Genomic DNA, 18,833 nt, shown 5'->3' with positions numbered 1-18,833 from the left:
ACTGTCAAAGAAGAAAATATTTTGTTCAAGCAATCCAGTTATCAAATATTGTAAAACAATGGGGTACATACAGTTTAAGAAGGTCCAGATGGGATTTTCTTTTTGAAATGGATCTCTTTCTTGATTCTGGTTCTGTGGAGCAGGGACCTGCTAAATCACAAAGCCGCCGAGGACTTCCAAGTATCTAAATATAATGCAATTTAGCAACATGCAATAAATACACTATTTTAAAGTCACCTTGAGATGGGCAGCATATAAATTTAATAAAGAAATAAACTTTTTCCAGTTAATCTTGAAATCACTTGTCAGTTGTCAAAATTTATTCAGGTATTCTTGCAAAGAAGAACATTATTATTGATTGTATAACAACAGCTTCTTTTATCACTGTATTGTTTTCTAAATTTTATTATTGAAGACAAACACATAAGGTAAAGGTAAAAGTTCCCCTCGCACATCTGTGCTAGTCATTCCCAACTCTGAGGGCGGTGCTCATCTCCGTTACAAAGCCGAAGAGCCAGCGCTGTCCAAAGACGTCTCCGTGGTCATGTGGCCGGCATGACTAAATGCCAAAGGCGCACGGAACACTGTTACCTTCCCACCAAAGGTGGTCCCTATTTTTCTATTTGCATTTTTTACGTGCTTCCGAACTGCTAGGTTGGCAAAAGCTGGGACAAGTAATGGGAGCTCACCCCATTACGTGGCACTAGGGATTCGAACTGCTTAACTGCCGCTCTTTCGATCGACAAGCTCAGTGTCTTAGCCACTGAGCCACCACATCCAAACAAATAGGATAAGACAAAGAGGTAAGACAAAGGCATAAGGTTGCATGCCGAAACAACTAGACACAAAGATAATTTTTCCCTCCATGCCATCACTCTGTTAAGTACAGAATTCCCACAGCACTGTCTTATGCTTATTTACCCATGTAGTAGGGCTGAATTGCTTTTATCCTTCTCATCTTCCCTACTACCTTCTCCTATTACTATTTTATGATTTATTACTCATTGTTTGTATCTTTTATCATTGTATTTTATGATTTATGATCTATGACTTATCACTCTGATGTTTGTATGTACACTGAGAGCTTATGCACCAGAGACAAATTTCTTGTGTGTCTAATCACACTTGGTCAATAAAGAATATTCCAATATTCCCAAGAGTTTGCAACTTGTAATTTAATCGCAATTTAAGTTGGCAAATTTAAAAATCAACCAGGGAGTGTAAATTCACCTCTTTCATGATCTTGATAGCTTCTACTCGGTGCTGGGGTGGAGGATACAGAAGCATCCGATGGTAGAGAGATTGCAGAACTGGCTTCATGGACTCCACTGAGCCCACCAACCGAACAAGCTCCGCTGCAATGTAGTAGATAGTCCGTGCAACAGGACTACTAAGGGCAGGGGCAGTTGTAGAGCAGCCTGATCCTCGGCCGTGGTCAGAGACTCCGGAAGAAGGAGAATCGGCTTCATGACTGGTGTTACTGTGAGCAGATGTGATCGTTTTGTCATGAAGCGGATTGCCCAAGATTACTATCAGGGCTGGACACAGCTGCTTCCTGGAAAAAATAAATTAAAGAAATAGTGTGGGAAAAGGAGTGAATGATACAGTGTCTGAAGAGTTAGTTAAAATAGTTATGTTGGAAAAGAAAGTACAGTTCTATCGAAAAAAATGAATAATCAAAAATAACTGAATCACAGAATGAGTCACTTAGAAACAGAATTAAGGCTTTGGTATTTAGTCCACCAACCCTTTATCCCCCTTCATGTATGTGCCTTAATTTGCACTGGTCTTTGACTGATTTTTGTCCCTATACATTAGACTCATATACTTTAGGTATGGAATGTGAGTAAATGCTGACCTAGGGGGAAAAAAAAAGATTACAGATAGTCCTTGAGATATGGAGCCTGCCCATTATGGTTGCATGTCAGGACAGCTATTAAACAAAATGGCCTCACTTAATGCGCCCATCCCTTGATGCAAACCTTAAATGAATACAAATGTTTGTTAAATGGAGCACTCGGTGCCTCAGGGATAGAGGAGGCCCTTGGAGGCCTACACAGGTTCAGGGCCACCTGCCCCAGTCTCCCAAGGCTACGCCCACCCCTTGAGCTCTGTTTCTTGCTCTTCGAGATCCCCATAGTCTTTCAGCCCTTCCACCCAGCAAACAAGGGGAGATCAGGCCAGCAGAAGTTTCCAAACTTCAGTGCACAAAGGGAGTTCAGGCCAGGAACTAAAACAACAAATTTACCTTTCATCTACTTATATTCAAGTACTTGTTCAATCTATGAGCTATTCTGAGATCTTCTTGAAAAACTTTTCTGCTGTTTACTCTGTTTCTTCTTGGATGTTCCAAATCATTCTATAGCTCCATGGGAATGGAAATGACATTCTCTGTAGGCATATTAATATTTATTTTGTCCAGATGATACCCTGTCTTCTTTAAAAGCAATATTCTAATGCAAATTTTCATCAATTTTCTGAACCCCTTGTGAGGTTTATTTTCTTCAGCATATGAGCATTAGAGAAAGCTACCAGCCATAGATGATAGACATACGATTCTCAGAAAAGAAACAGCTGCAGCTGACGAGTTGCAACTGGGTGCTACATGAGCATTGCCTGATGTCCTTGCCTACTCCAGAGTGCTGTAAAGTCCCTGGTTGTAGCACTGAAGTACTGGAGAAGGACCGATCCCAGTTCAAATCTTTTTTTTTTTTTTTATTGAAAAAGTTTTTCAAATACAGATTTTCCCCCTTTTTCCCCCCCTCCTCCCCCCCCACCCCCCCTCCCCTTGACTTCCTCATAGTAAAACCCAAGTTCATAACAGATTATATCATACTTTACTATCCACATACTCAATCTCCATATACTGACCCTTTCATTTTAATAAGATTATCATACCCCCCGTATACTATGCTATAATAAGCATTTCAAAGTGACATTCTATTATAACATTATCTAATAACTCCTGATTTAAAATAATAATATTATTATATCTCCCAATTTAACAATTTCTACTCGTAGTCTACCCTTTTACTACCCCTCAGACAATATAACATTTCAAAACATACTTCTATTCTAAGTATTCAAAAAGTCCTAATTTAACACTTATTCAGTTCCAGTAGCCATTTCGTTTCCCCCCCTTCATTACAAATATTCACATCTAAACATTTCTTTAAAATAGACAATCCATAACCTAACCTTTCTCCACCCACTTTCCTACAGAATTACCATAATTATTCTTAATATCTTTATTCTTCTACCCAATCCCCTAGAAAAATATTCCCTTATGTAAATAAGATCCTAAAAGAAAAAAAAAACTTTAAACTTATGATCCATATAGCATCTTCTGGAATATCTTTCAACTGGATGATGAACTCCACCCATGTTAGGGTAACATCGCATCCTTATTCCAACAGTATTTTCGATATCTTCAGTTACCATCTGCCCCCATCAGCAACAAATATCTTCATATTGGAAAAGAAAAAACCCCGACAACCACCCGAGTGACTTTATAATTATATTCCATATAATGTTTATGGAGGTGTCTTTGATCCAGATAATTGGTTCCAACCATCATAATAGGGTAACAACCAGATCTTCTGCGTGCCCCAATCCAATAAGTCTCTTGCCATATAGCTCAGCATACACGTATTTATCCGGAACTCCAAAAAACAAACAAGATATTTCCAACCATTTGGTTTAAGGCCTTTTTCACACCCAATAATTCAGCACTGCAGAGATCTGCCACTCTCCTCAGGATAAAATAAGCCAATATTTTGCCCATTATCTTTTTATATATTCAGTCCTCTCATAAGTAACTGGCATTACACTGTTGTTTAATTTAAAAGTTTTTATGTTTGTGAGACCTACTTCTTCTTTTCTTAACTTCTTGTGGGTTGGATCTCCATCCTAAACTCCTTTCTGTAGATTGTGTATCAACTATTTGGTTTTGCTGAAGAGTAGCTTGATCCTGTTGGGTTTGCATCTGTGGCTGAGATCTTTCTGGTTCTGTAAATTGTATATCAGCTGATTGACTTACATGCTCGTTTGTGGCTTGACAAATCATTGCATTAGGGTCCGGAACCGCCTCTCTTATATTAGATAATCCAGCTGAGGCCTCTGAAAGAGGATCCAAAAGCGGCTCAACTATGGAGACCTCTTTAATTTGTTGTTTCTTCGTTATTTCCATCTCCTTCTGCTTTTCTTGGGTTTCTATCTCTTGTTGATTTTGCTTTTTAAGTACCTTATAATAGAATTCTTCCGCTTTTTCAAAAGTATTTAACTGATATCTTACTCCTTGATATCTCAATATTATACCCACTGGGACATCCCACCTGTATAAGATATTCTGTCTTCTTAACTCAGTCACCAAGGGCCCAAATTTCTTTCTATCTCTTAAGATCTTAGGCGGCAATTCCTTATATATCCAAATTTTTCTCCCATTCAGTTGTAAAGTAGAGTTAAAGGATTTTTGCAGAATATCATTTCTTATCTCTTTTTCTGTAAAGTAAATTACCACATCTCTAGGCAATTGCCTTTGCTTGGCAATCCAGGAATCCACTCTGTAAGCCTTATCAATTTTACTGATTACGTCCCCGTGATGAACCTTTAAGATCCCAGCCAAAACTTGAGCAGATGTTTTTCTTAAGTCATCACTATTATTTTCCTGTAAGCCTCTAATTCTGATCGCAAATTCTGTGATCCTGTATTGCAACATTACAGCCTCTCTTTCAATTCCTTGCTTTATATCTTCTAGATTATAAGTCTCGTGACCAGCTTCTTCTTTAGACTTTACTTCTAAGCTATTATCTCGAATATTTGCTAAGTCCTTTTCAATTCTTAATATTTTATTGTCCAAGTTATCAATTTTCTCCATTTTAGACTCTAGCAATTTAATATTTGTATCCAACTTTATCGCAATTTCTGAAAAACCATTAGTCACTGTTACAATCTTTTGTTGCAAATTATCATACTTTAGTTGTATCATTTCTTTAATTTCCTGCCTTAAATTTTCAAATTTCTGATTCACAGTTTCATAATATTTTGCCATTTCCTCCTGAATAAATTCTTTTAAATTACAACCATTCTGCAGGGTCTGTAGGCTCAGAGAGTGGGGGAGCACCCCCCCCCTTTCTTGTCTGTCAGCTTTTATTAACGCCATCCTTCCAGCAGACTTTTCTCTTTTACCCCCCAAACAAGATCAAGTAATCACCAGGAAGAGAGGAACCTAAAATAACTATTGTTGTTTCAAATTGTAGCCAGCGCTGTATATTCCGCAACTTTGTATCTGTTATAAAAAGACTCTTCTTTCTTCTACTTCCCAAGCCTCCGCGGCCATTTTAAAACTTTTTTTTTTTTTCCTTCTCTTCACTTTAAAATGCTTGTAAATTCATTAAGAATACTTGCGGTTTAGGGTCCCAAATCCAAATCCAAATCTCATATTTTTTTTTTAGTAGATCCATCTGTTAAGTTCATTGATTAGTCCGGTTCCAGCGCCTGGCTATGCAAAAGTGCATAGTGCACCCGATGCCTGGAGCGGCGGCGAGGGAAAAAGGGGGAGCGCCAACCTGCTCGTCCCCAAGAGTTTAAAAAGACTCTGGGGACTTCGCAGAGGGCTCTACCCACCCCCACCCGCTCAGACTCACATTTCCATCAGGAAATGGAGTTTTTCGAGCCGCCTTTCAGATGTAAAGGCGGCTCTTTTACAGGCAACGGGGCGGCGGTCGCAGAGGACCGTCTGGCGGCACCGGAAACCAGACAGGAAGCCCTCAGTTCAAATCTTTTCTTGACCAAAAGATTGACCAGGGGATTATGGACTGGTTATTCTTTCTTAACTCAACATACCTCACAGGATTATAGGGGTAAATTAAGATGCCCATATATACCCTCTTGAGCTCAGTGAGAAAAAACAAGAAGATATCAATGCAATTGTTCACTCCATTCAATTTGCGTGCTCTCTAATAACTCTTTCACTCCTGGTTAAGAGAAAGAGGTTTGCATTAAGTCCTCCCACTGTGAAAGACACAAGTTCATTCATGAAATCCAACTTTAGTGTAAGATCCCAGTTTTCTCTACTTCAGTTTCAATGGGGAGAAGCATTGTTTCTAACTGGTATTCTTCTGAAAGACAGATGTGGCTTCTGATGTGCAGCATAAAAGACCAAAAGACTGTTGGTCACAAAGCAATTTCAGACTCACTTTGATTGAATTCCCTAAGTATTTTCCCCCCTCTTTTAATATAAACAGATATTAAAGGTAAAGTTCCCCTCGCACATATGTGCTAGTCGTTCCCGACTCTAGGGGGCAGTACTCATCTCTGTTTCAAAGCCGAAGAGCCAGCGCTGTCCGAAGATGTCTCCATGGTCATGTGGCCGGCATGATTAAATGCTAAAGGCGCATGGAGTGCTGTTATCTTTCCACCAAAGGTGGTCCCTATTTTTCTACTTGCATTTTTTACGTGCTTTCGAACTGCTAGGTTGGCAGAAGCTGGGACAAGTAATGGGAGCTCACCCCATTATGCGGCACTAGAGATTTGAATGCTGAACTGACAACCTTTCGATCGACAAGCTCAGTGTCTTAGCCACTGAGCCACCGCGTCCTTAGGCAGGTATTACTTCAGCACAAATATAAGGCCAAAGAAGATTTCTACAAGGCTGAAACTTTGTTCCTGGCATCATTCAAAGCACATCTACTTACCAGATGAGGTCAGTGAATCCTTTATGGTGGTGCATACCAGAAGAGAAGCTATTCAGCATGGAAAGAATGCATTCGAGGTAGAGAAGCTGCAACTGCTGATTCTCACTGAAAAATGGAAGCACAAAGCATAGCAGGTTCACTTCCACAGAAATAATGAAAAAAGCAAGTGCTACATACTTTCACATGAGCCAGAGAAAAAGAAGTCCTCTCAAAGGGCATGGTAAGAAAAAGCAGCTGTATGCAATTATGGGGGTCAAAACTATACCTAGTGCTGTTACTTGTGAAAATGAAAGAAGAAACATTGCTGAAAATATTCACAAACTTAGCAGTTAAGTATTTGGGTGCAATAAAAAGGACATGTTCCTTCAACTGATTTGATATAATAATATTGTGGGAATAACTTTCAGAAACTAGGCCCAGAGGCACTTTCGAGGTGCAGGGGTGTCAAACTGGTGGGCCAGATGTGTCATGGGCAGGCCATGCCCCCCCCGAGCTCTGCAAATGGGAAAAACATCACGTGACTGCAACATGCCGCCGCGAGTTTGTCACCCGTGGTCTAGGGAATGGTCAGATGAGAAACACCATAGCCTGCAGCTGGATATTGGGTGGGGGAAGTGGCTCAAAAAAGACCCTCCCTAATTTCTCAGAAGTAAAGGAGACGGTAGGAGAATTGTACTTCCAGGTCTGTGAGATTCTATTAATGTAATCTTACAACAAAATAGAATTTGCTAATCTGATCATATTTCCTGTCTAGTGTAAGGCTGACATTTCAGTAAGAAAGAGGTACAAGAAGTCCTTGATTTACAACAGTTCATTTAATGACCATTCAGTTATCACAGGACTGAAAAAAGTGACTTATGACCATTTTTCACACTTACAGTAGTGGCAAAAATTGTGGAAACCTTTTGGGAAAAGTGTATCTTTGAGGTTTGATGGCTAATAACACCACTTTTTTTTTTTTGGAGTTTCAAGACAATCATATTCCACTGCTGGAATGGCCTGGGAATTGCCCAGATATTAATCCAATTGAAAATCTATGGAGCCGTCTAAAGAAACTTGTTAGTCAGAAGCGACCCAGCAATAAAACCCAGTTAATAGAAGCAATCATTCAATCTTGGTTTCACATTATAACAGCTGCAGAACTAAAAGACTTGGTTCACTCTATGGGAAGACATTGTAAGGCCGTAATCCATGCTAAAGGTTACCCAACTAAGTATTAACTGACACGGTGATAATTTTTGTATACAGTGTATCTTGTTTTTTCTATGGTGATAATTTTTGTATATCTCTTTTTTTCTACGTGTTTCACTTTTCTTCTTTATACTGTAACTGCTATTCTAATAGCAAATCCTTCATAAAAGTTACTGCATTACATTCTTGATTAAATTATCTTTCCATTGATATATACTTTTATGGTACTACTCCAAAAAAAGTGGTGTTATTAGCTAGTTTTAGAAAATACTTTTCCCAAAAGGTTTCCACAATTTTGGCCACTACTGTACAACCATTGCAGCATCCTCATGTCACGTGATCAGAATTCAGATTCTTGGCAACCGACTCCTATTTATGACGACTCAGGATCATTTGATTACCTTTTGTGACCTTCTGACAAACAAAGTCAATGGGGGAAGCCAGATTCACTTAACAACCATGATACTAGCTTAACAATTGCAGGGATTCACTTAACCACTGTGGTGAGAAAGCTCGTAAAATGGGGAAAAAAATTCACTTAACAAACTCAGCAACAGAAATTTTGGACTCAATTGTGGTCTTAAATCAAGGACTACTTCTGTATGCAGAAATGTGGCTAGGGTGCTGCAAGTTACGTCTGTGAACTCAATCATGTTCTAATCATAGGCAATTAGTTTATATATCCTCACTGTATAGTTTTGGAAGGGTATTTGCGTTATTGCATATATCCTGCCCATTTACTGAATGCTGGGTGAATATCTTACTATTATGAACATGGCACCCACTCATATGTGTGGCTCTATATTTTGTGTACAGAAGACTGCTTGTATGCATGACTCCTTCCTTAAGGGCTGAGACATTTTTGCCAGGTTGCTATTATTATTATCAATATATCCCAATATATCTGCCCAAATAAAAATACAGCGACAGCATTTAGACTTTTATACTGCTTCACAGGGCTTTACAGCCCTCTCTAAGCGGTTTACAGAGTCAGCACATTGCCCCCAACAATCTGGGTCCTCATTTTACAGACCTCGGAAGGATGGAAGGCTGAGTCAACCTTGAGCTGGTGAGAATTGAACTGCCAAATTGCTGGCAGCCGGCAGTCAGCAGAAGTAGACTGCATTACTTCATTCTAAACACTGTGCCAACATGGTATACATATACAAGTAAAATGAAAAGGTTCCAGTTGCAATGAACATTTTATTTATCATTAAAAGGCAGCAATGTGAGGCTAATTAGAGTTCCCTAATGAGGGAATTTTATATGAAATGGTGTGACTGGGAAGTCTCTGTTTTATATCACTGCCCCATGTGATCACAAGAAGGGCCTTCACCAGCCAGGCAATTTAGTACTCCAGGAAATAATCATTTTAAGTATTTTGATTTAAGTCACTAGGGGTCTATACGCAAGTACCAAATTATGAAGCATATTAATCTTCTCTAATTTTTCTTCTGCTCAACCATTTCACTTTACCCACAAATAACCCAGCAAGAGAGAATAGAGATAATAACAATCTAGTCAGATACTATACCAAGCAGAAAATAATGAAGAAAACCTCTATCTTACTGCCTTTGGTAAATTTCACTGCCTTGTGTTTTTTTCTTTTTTAAAGACGATGGTATGGTTGGAGAAATGGAAATCTCTCTTTGCTTGATGCCTTGCTTCATCCATATGTCTCCGAGCACAAACACATTATGTTTTGAACATTAATTTAAAGAAATCTAAACTGCAAACTTGCAAATACATACCTTGTTTAGATATGGAGGCATAATAATGCATGCCTAAAGAGTTGTTAATATTTTAAGATACATTTCTCTATGCTTGTTTCTCATCTAGCTACTTGGGAAGCAGACAAACGCATGGTTCTCTTCTTCAAACAATCTGCCAAGGTGTACTATCCCAATGATACAGTATCAGTAATGTATGAGAATCATATATAAGGAGACAGACAGAGAGAGAGATTTCCTATGAGATGGCAATTAGAAGAAATGAAGCACTACAGGAGAAGAGCATAATAAATTATTCTACATGCACAGCCCTGAAGGAAAACAGAGCTGGCTGGATTTAGGCTTTCTATTTAAGATATGGGGCATGGATATTGCTTCCTGGTCAAGATTGCTCATTCTCAAGGGGAGAAAAGAAAAAGGGAAATACTGCCTCCACAATACCCTCCCGTGTTCTTGGTTGGTACCCTTAGAAAAAGAAAAACAAAAATGTTTAGTTTCTGTTTATGCTTTGGAGTCTCACTTAGAATTTCAGTGCTTTTTCTTTCCTTACTGATCTCCAGGATTTTTAAAATTTTCTCTACATTTACTGGCAGATAATCTCCTTTTCTTAAATTCTGCTATACATGCTGGTTGAGTGATTCTAGAGGAGTGATGGCTAACCTTTTTGCTGTTGCGTGCCAAAAGCGAGGCGAGTGTGTGGGGGTCACACGTGCGTGTGCCCACACCCATAATTCAATGCACCCCGTCCCCCGCGCATGCATGCATGCCCGCCCGTCCCTCGCACTCCCCCCACTTTTGGCACGCGATGGCACGGTGGGCCCAGTAGGCCCGTTTTTCGCCCTCCCCAGGCTCCAGAGGTTTCTTGGAGCCTGGGAAGGGCGAAAACAGCCTTCCCCACCCCGCCCGAGGCCTTCCGGAGGCTAGAAACAGCCCATTTCCTGACTTCCGGTGGGCCCAGAAGGCTAGAAAATCAGCTGGCTGGCGCGTGCATGCGCACTGGAGCTGAACTAGGGCAAAGCTTGCGTACCCACAGATATGGCTCCACGTGCCACATGTGGCACGCATGTCATAGGTTCGCCATCACGGTTCTAGAGGATGTTATAGGATTCTAACAGGGAAATAATCAGAGACTTATAGTATTAAGACCAGAACAGACCAGATTTCTATGTTAAGCAATGATGGTTTAACGGCCATGCTTGAAAGAGGCCACTTCAATGGTTATCTCCATCAGCATTCTAGAAATTATCTGGTCTTCCCACCTAGACTCTCCAACTCCCAGAAAGCTTTTACTACTAACAGTGGGATCATAGGAGTTGCCTTCTTTTTTGTATTTATTTTTCAGTTTTTATTTAAGTAAAGTAAATCAAGTCCTGGTGAATCCATAGAGTCATCAATGTAGTTTTTGAAGCTACAATATATAAAATGATTTTGTGACCCTCTTTATTCAAGGTGATTTTTTTTCCACGTCCCTGTTTAACTTACAACCTTTGCAAGTCCTTGAGATCCTTCAATCCTGCTTATCTTGTATTCTCAAACATAGTCAAGCAGATACTCTCACTGCTGAGACTTTACAATTGTTCATATTTATCATAAGATGTTTTTTGAGTATTCTTAAAAGATGGGATGTTATTTATTGTAATAAAGAAATAATAGACGATAATAATAAACCACACTTACAAAAGCACTGTCGAAATCATTAAAAACATACCCATCAATGCAATTAACTTCTCTAATACATTGCATGCAATTAAAAAGTAATTAGATATAACTTGCAAATAATTATAGTTATTTAGGTGCACAAGTAATTACAGTTCCTAAATTTATAGAAATTTACATACTATTACATAAATTATAATAATAATTACTGGGGGCAATAATTGTCTGTTCCTCCAACTACATAATCTGTAGTTGTCCAATCCAATATACAATTAATTTTCTACAATGAAGCTCATGTACTACAATGTAGCACATCAAGAACTAATTTGCCAAAATGTATTCTATCACATAAGGAAGTTTGTTTACTGCTAACCGCTTATATTACAGAGCACTCTTCATGGTAACAATGCAAAAATGAGGGCTACTCTTTTAAATATTCAAAACACAATAGAAATTAACATCCCAAATGGGGAGTACATGAACAAAATCAAAACTAATACTGCAAGGATCTGCCTGAAAGATTGCACATGGCAGAGCAACTATCTGCCACTGAAAAATTACAGCACTTGTTTTTTGTAATATGTTCTGCATTATGCCGATATATACAAAACTTGTTTTTCATAGTTTTACTGCTGATGGAAAACATAGGATGTAGGTGTTTAGGAACAGAGTGTGTGCTGGATACAGAAAATATCTATGGCTCTGAATATATCTTAGAATTTCCAGGTACTTCTCTTAGAATAACAGAGTTGGAAGGGACCTTGGAGGTCTTCTAGTCCAACCCCCTGGTTAGGTAGGAAACCCTACACCACTTCAGACAAATGGTTACCTAATCTCTTCTTTAAAAACTTCCAGTGTTGGAGCATTTACAACTTCTGGAGGCATGTTGTTCCACTGATTAATTGTTCTAACTGTCAGGAAATTTCTCCTTGGTTCTAAGTTGCTTCTCTCCTTGATTAGTTTTCACCCATTGCTTCTTGTCTTGCCCTCAGGTGCTTTGGAGAATAGCTTGACTCCCTCTTTTTTGTGGCAGCCCCTATCGTCAGGCTAGTGTTATGCTTGTCAAATCAATCATTAACTAGTACAAATTTAAACTTGATTCAATAAGACAGATAAGGAACCCAACCAAGAACAGGACTCCATTTATATTTAGAAACACTCACTTACCTGATTGCTGTCTGAAGTTTTTCACAAAAGACCGTGAAGACAGAGACAACATCATCACAGAATGATTCAGTGGTGGAATCTCCAAAGTAAATAAAAGACATGTATTAGCAGCTTCAGTTATATAAAGGTAAAGGTTCCCCTCGCACATATGTGCTAGTCGTTCCTGACTCTAGGGGGTGGTGCTCATCTCCGTTTCAAAGCCGAAGAGCCAGCACTGTCCAAAAACGTCTCCATGGTCATGTGGCTAAACGCCAAAGGTGCACGGAACGCTGTTACCTTCCCACCAAAGGTGGTCCCTAGTTTTCTACTTGCATTTTTACGTGCTTCTGAACTGCTAGGTTGGCAGAAGCTGGGACAAGTAACGGAAGCTCATCCCGTTACGCAGCACTAGGGATTCGAACTGCTGAACTGCCAACTTTTTGATCGACAAGCTAAACGTCTTAGCCACTGAGCCCCCACGTCCCTTTTCAGATATATACTACATCAAAATTAGGCACATGGAATATCTTCAACCTTGGCAACAGGACTCATCACACAGAAGTTGTGGATGACTGGGATATTATATTGCAAGAAAAACTAGAGCCACTCTATTAAGAATCTTACCAGCTCACAAATCAAATAAGTGACTATTTGGAATGCATAATCGACTGAGTGTGAATTCTGCAAATTTCTCTGTAGAGCCTATCACTTCTAGTGATCATGTTAGCATATCATACAGTTATAGAGACTACGGGAAACAATTATGAGCTGACTCATAACAAATCTATTGGGATTTCAGATGTACCATATCAACAGACATTTGACCTGTTTCAACCTATGCCAAACCTTTTTAAAAAAGATAAAACCAAGAGCTGAAATTTTCTTGGTATACATAATTTCTACCTTTTAACTGCTCAGTCATTAGTTACATGAAACTGCTAGAAGCTACTCATATTCACTGCAGCCTTGTATGCTATAATTATGCTAGAATCTAACTCATATGATTCCCAATCAGCTTGGCTACCTTATACTTCCCATCTCCCCTGACCAATGAAAATGGTAGTCTAAGCTACAACATGCAAAAGATACAATCGTATTTTGACAAAACTGATATAAAATAGGAGTACACACAAACTAAATATTGGAGCAGGGTCCCCAACCCCCGGGCCGCAGCCCACTACTGGGTTGTGGCCCTTTCAGAACTGGATTACACAAGCTGTATATATCAGAGACAGGAAATGTCTTTGTTCATGTCCTTTCAAATGTTGTCCTCAAACTCTTTTGCCACTGACTGAGAAATTGATGGAAATTGAAACAGAGTACAGGTAATCCTCAACTTTCTGCCTCAGGGGCTGAAAATCCTCCTTGGATTTCAATAGGGAAGGTTTTCAGCTCTTGAGTGGAACCTCCCAGGGTCTCCCTCATCCTCCCAGAGGAACCCTGTGCTCCCTACCTAGGACTCCATCCATTTAATGACCACAATTGGAAGTGTTGGGATTGTGATCATTTGAGCAAAACAGTCACATGAACAGTCACCTGATGTCTTGCTTAACAACTGCTTTGCTCAACCACTAAGATTCCGGTCCTGACTGAGGTCATTAAGCAAGAACTCTCTCCCTGTATTAAGTTGACTGCCTCCAGCCTTTTTTGTGAAAGTGAAACCACATCATAATTTTACATAAATATAAGTTATAAATAAATCATTTTGTCAAAATTAATTAACTGATACCTGAATTCCTGAAACCTTGAAGAACTCCTTGGTTTTCGGTCATCTATCAAGGAAGAATAGATGTATTGTCAATAACACAGACAAAACTAAAGTCACAATGTTACTCTAGAGTGACAAATCTCTTACTTTACAATTTGTAGAAATTTGCTCCTGAAGCAGAAAAAAGTCCATATTTGTCTAGCTCAGATAAAACTTGATCCAGAGGAAAATGTCAGAGCCTGTAAAAATTCCTTGACTTTTTTTTGGCTAGGCTTTAATATTTTGTAAAAACCTATTTATAAATTCAGTTTTTGGAGCATTACACCAACTCTAACTTAAGCATAAGTAGCAAAGACCAGTCCCATTACAGATGCCTGACTGACTCACTGTATTTTCTTGTTTTTGCCGTAATTGTAAAATCAAATCACTCAACATCTGGCTGAGGGTTGCCCGTACAGCTGTATTAATACTCCGCTGGTGATAACTGGAAATATAAGTTTCAATACAAACCTGTTTGGGAAAAAGAAAAAGAGACAATGCTGTAATAGCAATACAATTATACTGGTTAGAAGATAATGAATAGGAGGTCCTCAACTTATGACCACAATTCAGCCCAAAATTTCTGTTGCTAAGTGATACATTTGTTAAGTGAGCTTTGCCCTGTTTTATGACCTTTCTTTCTATAGTTGTTAAGTGAATCACTGCAGTTTCTAAGTCAGTCACATGGCTGTTAAGTGAATCTGGCTTCCCCATTGACTTGGCTTGTCAGAAGGTTGCAAAAGCTGATCACATGACCCTAGGACCGTGATGGCGAACCTATGGCACGGGTGCCACAGGTGGCACATGGAGCCATATCTGTGGGCACACAAGCATTGCCCTACCTCAGTCCAGCACGCATGTGCGCGCTGGCCAGCTGATTTTCAGGACTTCTGGGCCCACGGGAAGTCGGGAAATTTGCTGTTTCCAGGCCTCCGGAGGGCCTCATGGAGGGGAGGCTGTTTTCACCTTCCCAGGCTCCTAGAAAGGCTCTAGAGCCTGGGGAGGGCAAAAACTAGGCCTACCGGGCCCACTGTGCCATTGCGTGCCAAAAGCGAGGGGAGAGTGGGGGGGTCATGCGTGCATGTGTGGGGGGACGGGGCGCACTGAATTATGGGTGTGGGCCCGCACGTGCGCAATCCCCCCACTACTCCCGCTTTTGGCACGCGATAGCAAAAAGATTAGCTATCACTGCCCTAGGATACAGCAATCATCATAAATATGAGTCAGGTGTCAAGCATCCAAATGTAAATCACATGACCATGGGGATGCTGCAATGGTCATAAGTGTGAAAAATGGTCATAAGTCACTTTTTTCCAGTGCTGTTGTAACTTCGAATGGTCATTAAGCGAAATGTTGTAAGTTGAGAACTACCTATATTAAACATGAATCACTATTCCAGATATCTATCATACATATTAGCATCCCTCTCTCTTTCTTTTATCTTATTATACAGCTGAGTACTAAAGTATGATTTCATCGTAATATATATAAAACAGAAAACTAATAGCAGTCACATTTTGGTATCTAGGTATTTTTTAAAAAAACTTTAATAGAAGCTGCTTGCTTGGAGGAGTTCAAGAGAGTGAGGAGGGAATAACAAATTCTCCCAAAGCAATTATGTGCATTAGAGATACATGACTGACATAAATCTAACATTGTGAATGAACACCCCCCATAATCTAACGGGAAGCACATTGTTTTATTAAACAGCTCAAGTTTCATTTCCAACTGACAGAGGATACTCACTTCAGCAATCTTAAGTACAGAACTTCCATTCAACTCAAACGTTGGGGTGTATGTTATGCAGAGCAATACCTAGAGTTAAACAAATACAGGACATTTTTTTTTTGAATTGACGGTTCTCTCAATTAAAAACATGTTAATGGTCAAAAGTGATGAACATCAATCTGGAAGCAAGTCTACAACATGTTTGTCTGTTATCTGACTGCAAAATCATTCAACACATAGAGGATCATAATGTTAAAGCCAGAATAGAACCCCACAAACAATGCAGTGTAGTGCAGTGCAGTGCAATGCAATGCAACACAACACAATAATAATAAATAATAAAAATAATACAATCCAAACAAAGGCACTCATCATTCAAAGATCTCTCAGTAGTTCAAGGGTCTTGACATTAATTGTACCAGTCTTTTATAAGATTTTTATATACTGGCTAGTGATTATGCAAACTGCTGTCTAGCGCATCCAGAAACTATTAGCATGAAAAAGTTTATAGTGCCAAGAATAAAATTATAAATATTTTAGGACCATCCTGATCCAACCTCTAATGGGGAGAGATCTACAGTGCCAACCAGGAATATTAACTATATCTGCTAAAACAGTATATCTACCACACTATGAATTAAATTTATAGGCCGAAAACAGTTTTGTAACACTATAAATCAATGAAATGAGCTACAAAGGACAATACGACAAATGTCTTGTTTCGCAAGGCTACTGAATGGCTGCAGTGTAGAAATCTGAGAAAATTAAGAATGCCTTTGCATGTAGCAAGTGAAAATGTAGATCCTATTCAAGCTTACTCTTGGAAGGAGACAAATGGAATAGAAAAAAAAATCCTGTCCATCATAAAAAAGGAATTCATTTCAATAGCATCCATTAGCATGATTTGTGGCACTTACTACCACTTTCCTGAATGCAAATTCTAACAATGGCTGAATGACTATCAAATACTGTGGATGATATTGTCAATTTTTAATTGATCTAGCAAGTGTCAGCTAGCTGTGCATTTGATTTTCATAAAGAATGTACAAAATGTGGGAAATCAAAATCCTCACACAAAAATGGTTATATACTGATTATGCTTCAGAGTTGTTTATAATTTCCCTGCTTAGAAATCTAAATGTCACTGCAGGAATTGGTAGTGAAATCCTCAAGCCCCAGGACACAATCCAAGGGAACATATAATGAGTTGTTATTCATTCATTCATCATATTATATGGTTACCATCTCACAAATAGTGACTCTGGGTGGTGTACAATAATAAAAAAACTGTAACATAGCAATGTAAAAAAACAGACATCAATTAAAAATATTAACATTATGATTAAAAAGCAAGGAGAGATCAACAACAATGGAACCACTTCAACAGCTTATTCTTCCCTTGGGGTCCCCAGGCCTCTTGATATAACCATGTTTCGAGGGACTTACAGAAAGTTAACAGGGATGGGGCTAACCTCTCTACATTGTAGAGGTGAATGATGGCATGATTGTTTAAATTGTCCTATTATTCACTGACAGTCCTGGAAGGTCAGTGAGTGACTTTGTGCAAGCTGCTGTCAATCTCTCTAACCTACCCCAAAGGCTATTCTATAAAAAGCTGAAGAAGAATACTATGTACATCATTGTTAGCTCCTGGAAGGAAGGCGGGGAATAAATCTAACAAACGAAGACATAAATAAAACACAATGCTCATCCTTCTCCTTAAAACAACAGCTAGGATTCAATAAAACAGTGAAAACACAATCCTAACATTAGTCAGTAAATGACAAAATCTGAAGAGGGTAAATATTTATTTCATCCATTCTGAATAGTTGCAGAATTTATATTCCTGAGTAAACAGAAAAATATTGAAATAGGTCCTAAAACTCAAAGTGAAGCTGCCTCTTCATCTCCTTAAAAGAGACTGTTTTCCATTATCAATTATCAACATAAAATCCTACTCTGCACAATTTAAATCTGAATATTTGAAATGACAAGATACCCATATAAGGTCATCGTATTATTGGGCTTCATGGAGAATAAAATAGATGCTTAAACACTGGAAACAGAATGGAAGTAACCTGAAGTAACTTTCCTTAAAATGTGGTCAGTTAGACCCTGTTTTGTTTTAAGTAAACAATCTTGGATTCTTGTCTTGCACATGCTCGGAAGAAAGTTCCCGCCTGTACTGAATGGCCATGATAACAGTAGATTTTAATCACAGCTGGAGAGCTTTCTGACGTAAAAGAGGAAAATATTGTTTTTGGCTTCCAAGAAAATTAATATTACCCTGGTGGGTTCTACAAATCAATAAGAGAAAAAAATTCTGATTTTATTAAATAGAAAGCTATATTGCTACAACTGAATTTAGCAGTATTTTCAAGCACTTGCATATTGGCAATCAGCACTTAATATAATTTGAATTTTTCATTTTCAAAATACAATTGCAGAATGTTGAAAAACCAGTATTGTAAAACAGCAACACATTTCAGTTCAGAAAGTAACTTGCAGTTTCAAGAAATTGTTAAAGTCCTCAGACTAAAATAGTAGGATTTGTATTCTTGTTATTTTCAAAATAGCCTGTCCTAGAATAAAGCATTCTGTATTTGCAAAGCTGCCAATCTTTCAATTTATTCAATCTGGAATCACAGTTATTTTTAGAAACCTTGGAGGGAGAGAAGATTAATAGCCTAACATTGGCTAAACTACAATTTTAAGAAATCTCTAACCTGTTATAGGAGAACATATTGCTCAAAAGCATACCATCTGTATATGAAGTTTGAATACTCTTGCAAAATTTGTTGCACCAAATTTCTAATTCTTTTCCTTGTATTTATCTGATTATCTGTTGCAGTGACGAGCAGCTGATATGAATTCAGTACTGCTAAATGAAATAGTTAACTACAAAGTAACAGACCGTATATTATCTAACTACATCTACTC

General features: G+C 38.7%; 1 protein-coding gene across 1 annotated transcript in view; it reads right to left on the bottom strand.

Annotated features, from left to right (window-relative positions):
• ARFGEF3 (ARFGEF family member 3) overlaps window positions 1–18,833 on the bottom strand; it is a 77,555-nt gene that overhangs the window by 38,806 nt on the left and 19,916 nt on the right. Inside the window, exons 5-11 of the mRNA XM_034418897.3 lie at window positions 15,912–15,980; window positions 14,514–14,636; window positions 14,148–14,190; window positions 12,440–12,518; window positions 6,696–6,800; window positions 1,231–1,555; window positions 72–184 (exon numbers count right to left, since the gene is read on the bottom strand). Coding sequence (XP_034274788.2) covers window positions 72–184; window positions 1,231–1,555; window positions 6,696–6,800; window positions 12,440–12,518; window positions 14,148–14,190; window positions 14,514–14,636; window positions 15,912–15,980 — 857 coding nt within the window. The remainder of the gene's footprint in view (window positions 1–71; window positions 185–1,230; window positions 1,556–6,695; window positions 6,801–12,439; window positions 12,519–14,147; window positions 14,191–14,513; window positions 14,637–15,911; window positions 15,981–18,833) is intronic.

This window comes from Pantherophis guttatus, chromosome 1 (genome assembly GCF_059756535.1).
Source record: "Pantherophis guttatus breed Tessera chromosome 1, ASM5975653v1, whole genome shotgun sequence".
Taxonomy (NCBI): domain Eukaryota; kingdom Metazoa; phylum Chordata; class Lepidosauria; order Squamata; family Colubridae; genus Pantherophis; species Pantherophis guttatus.
Note: the sequence above shows the minus strand (reverse complement) of the source record. Positions and strands in the feature narration are given on the sequence as shown.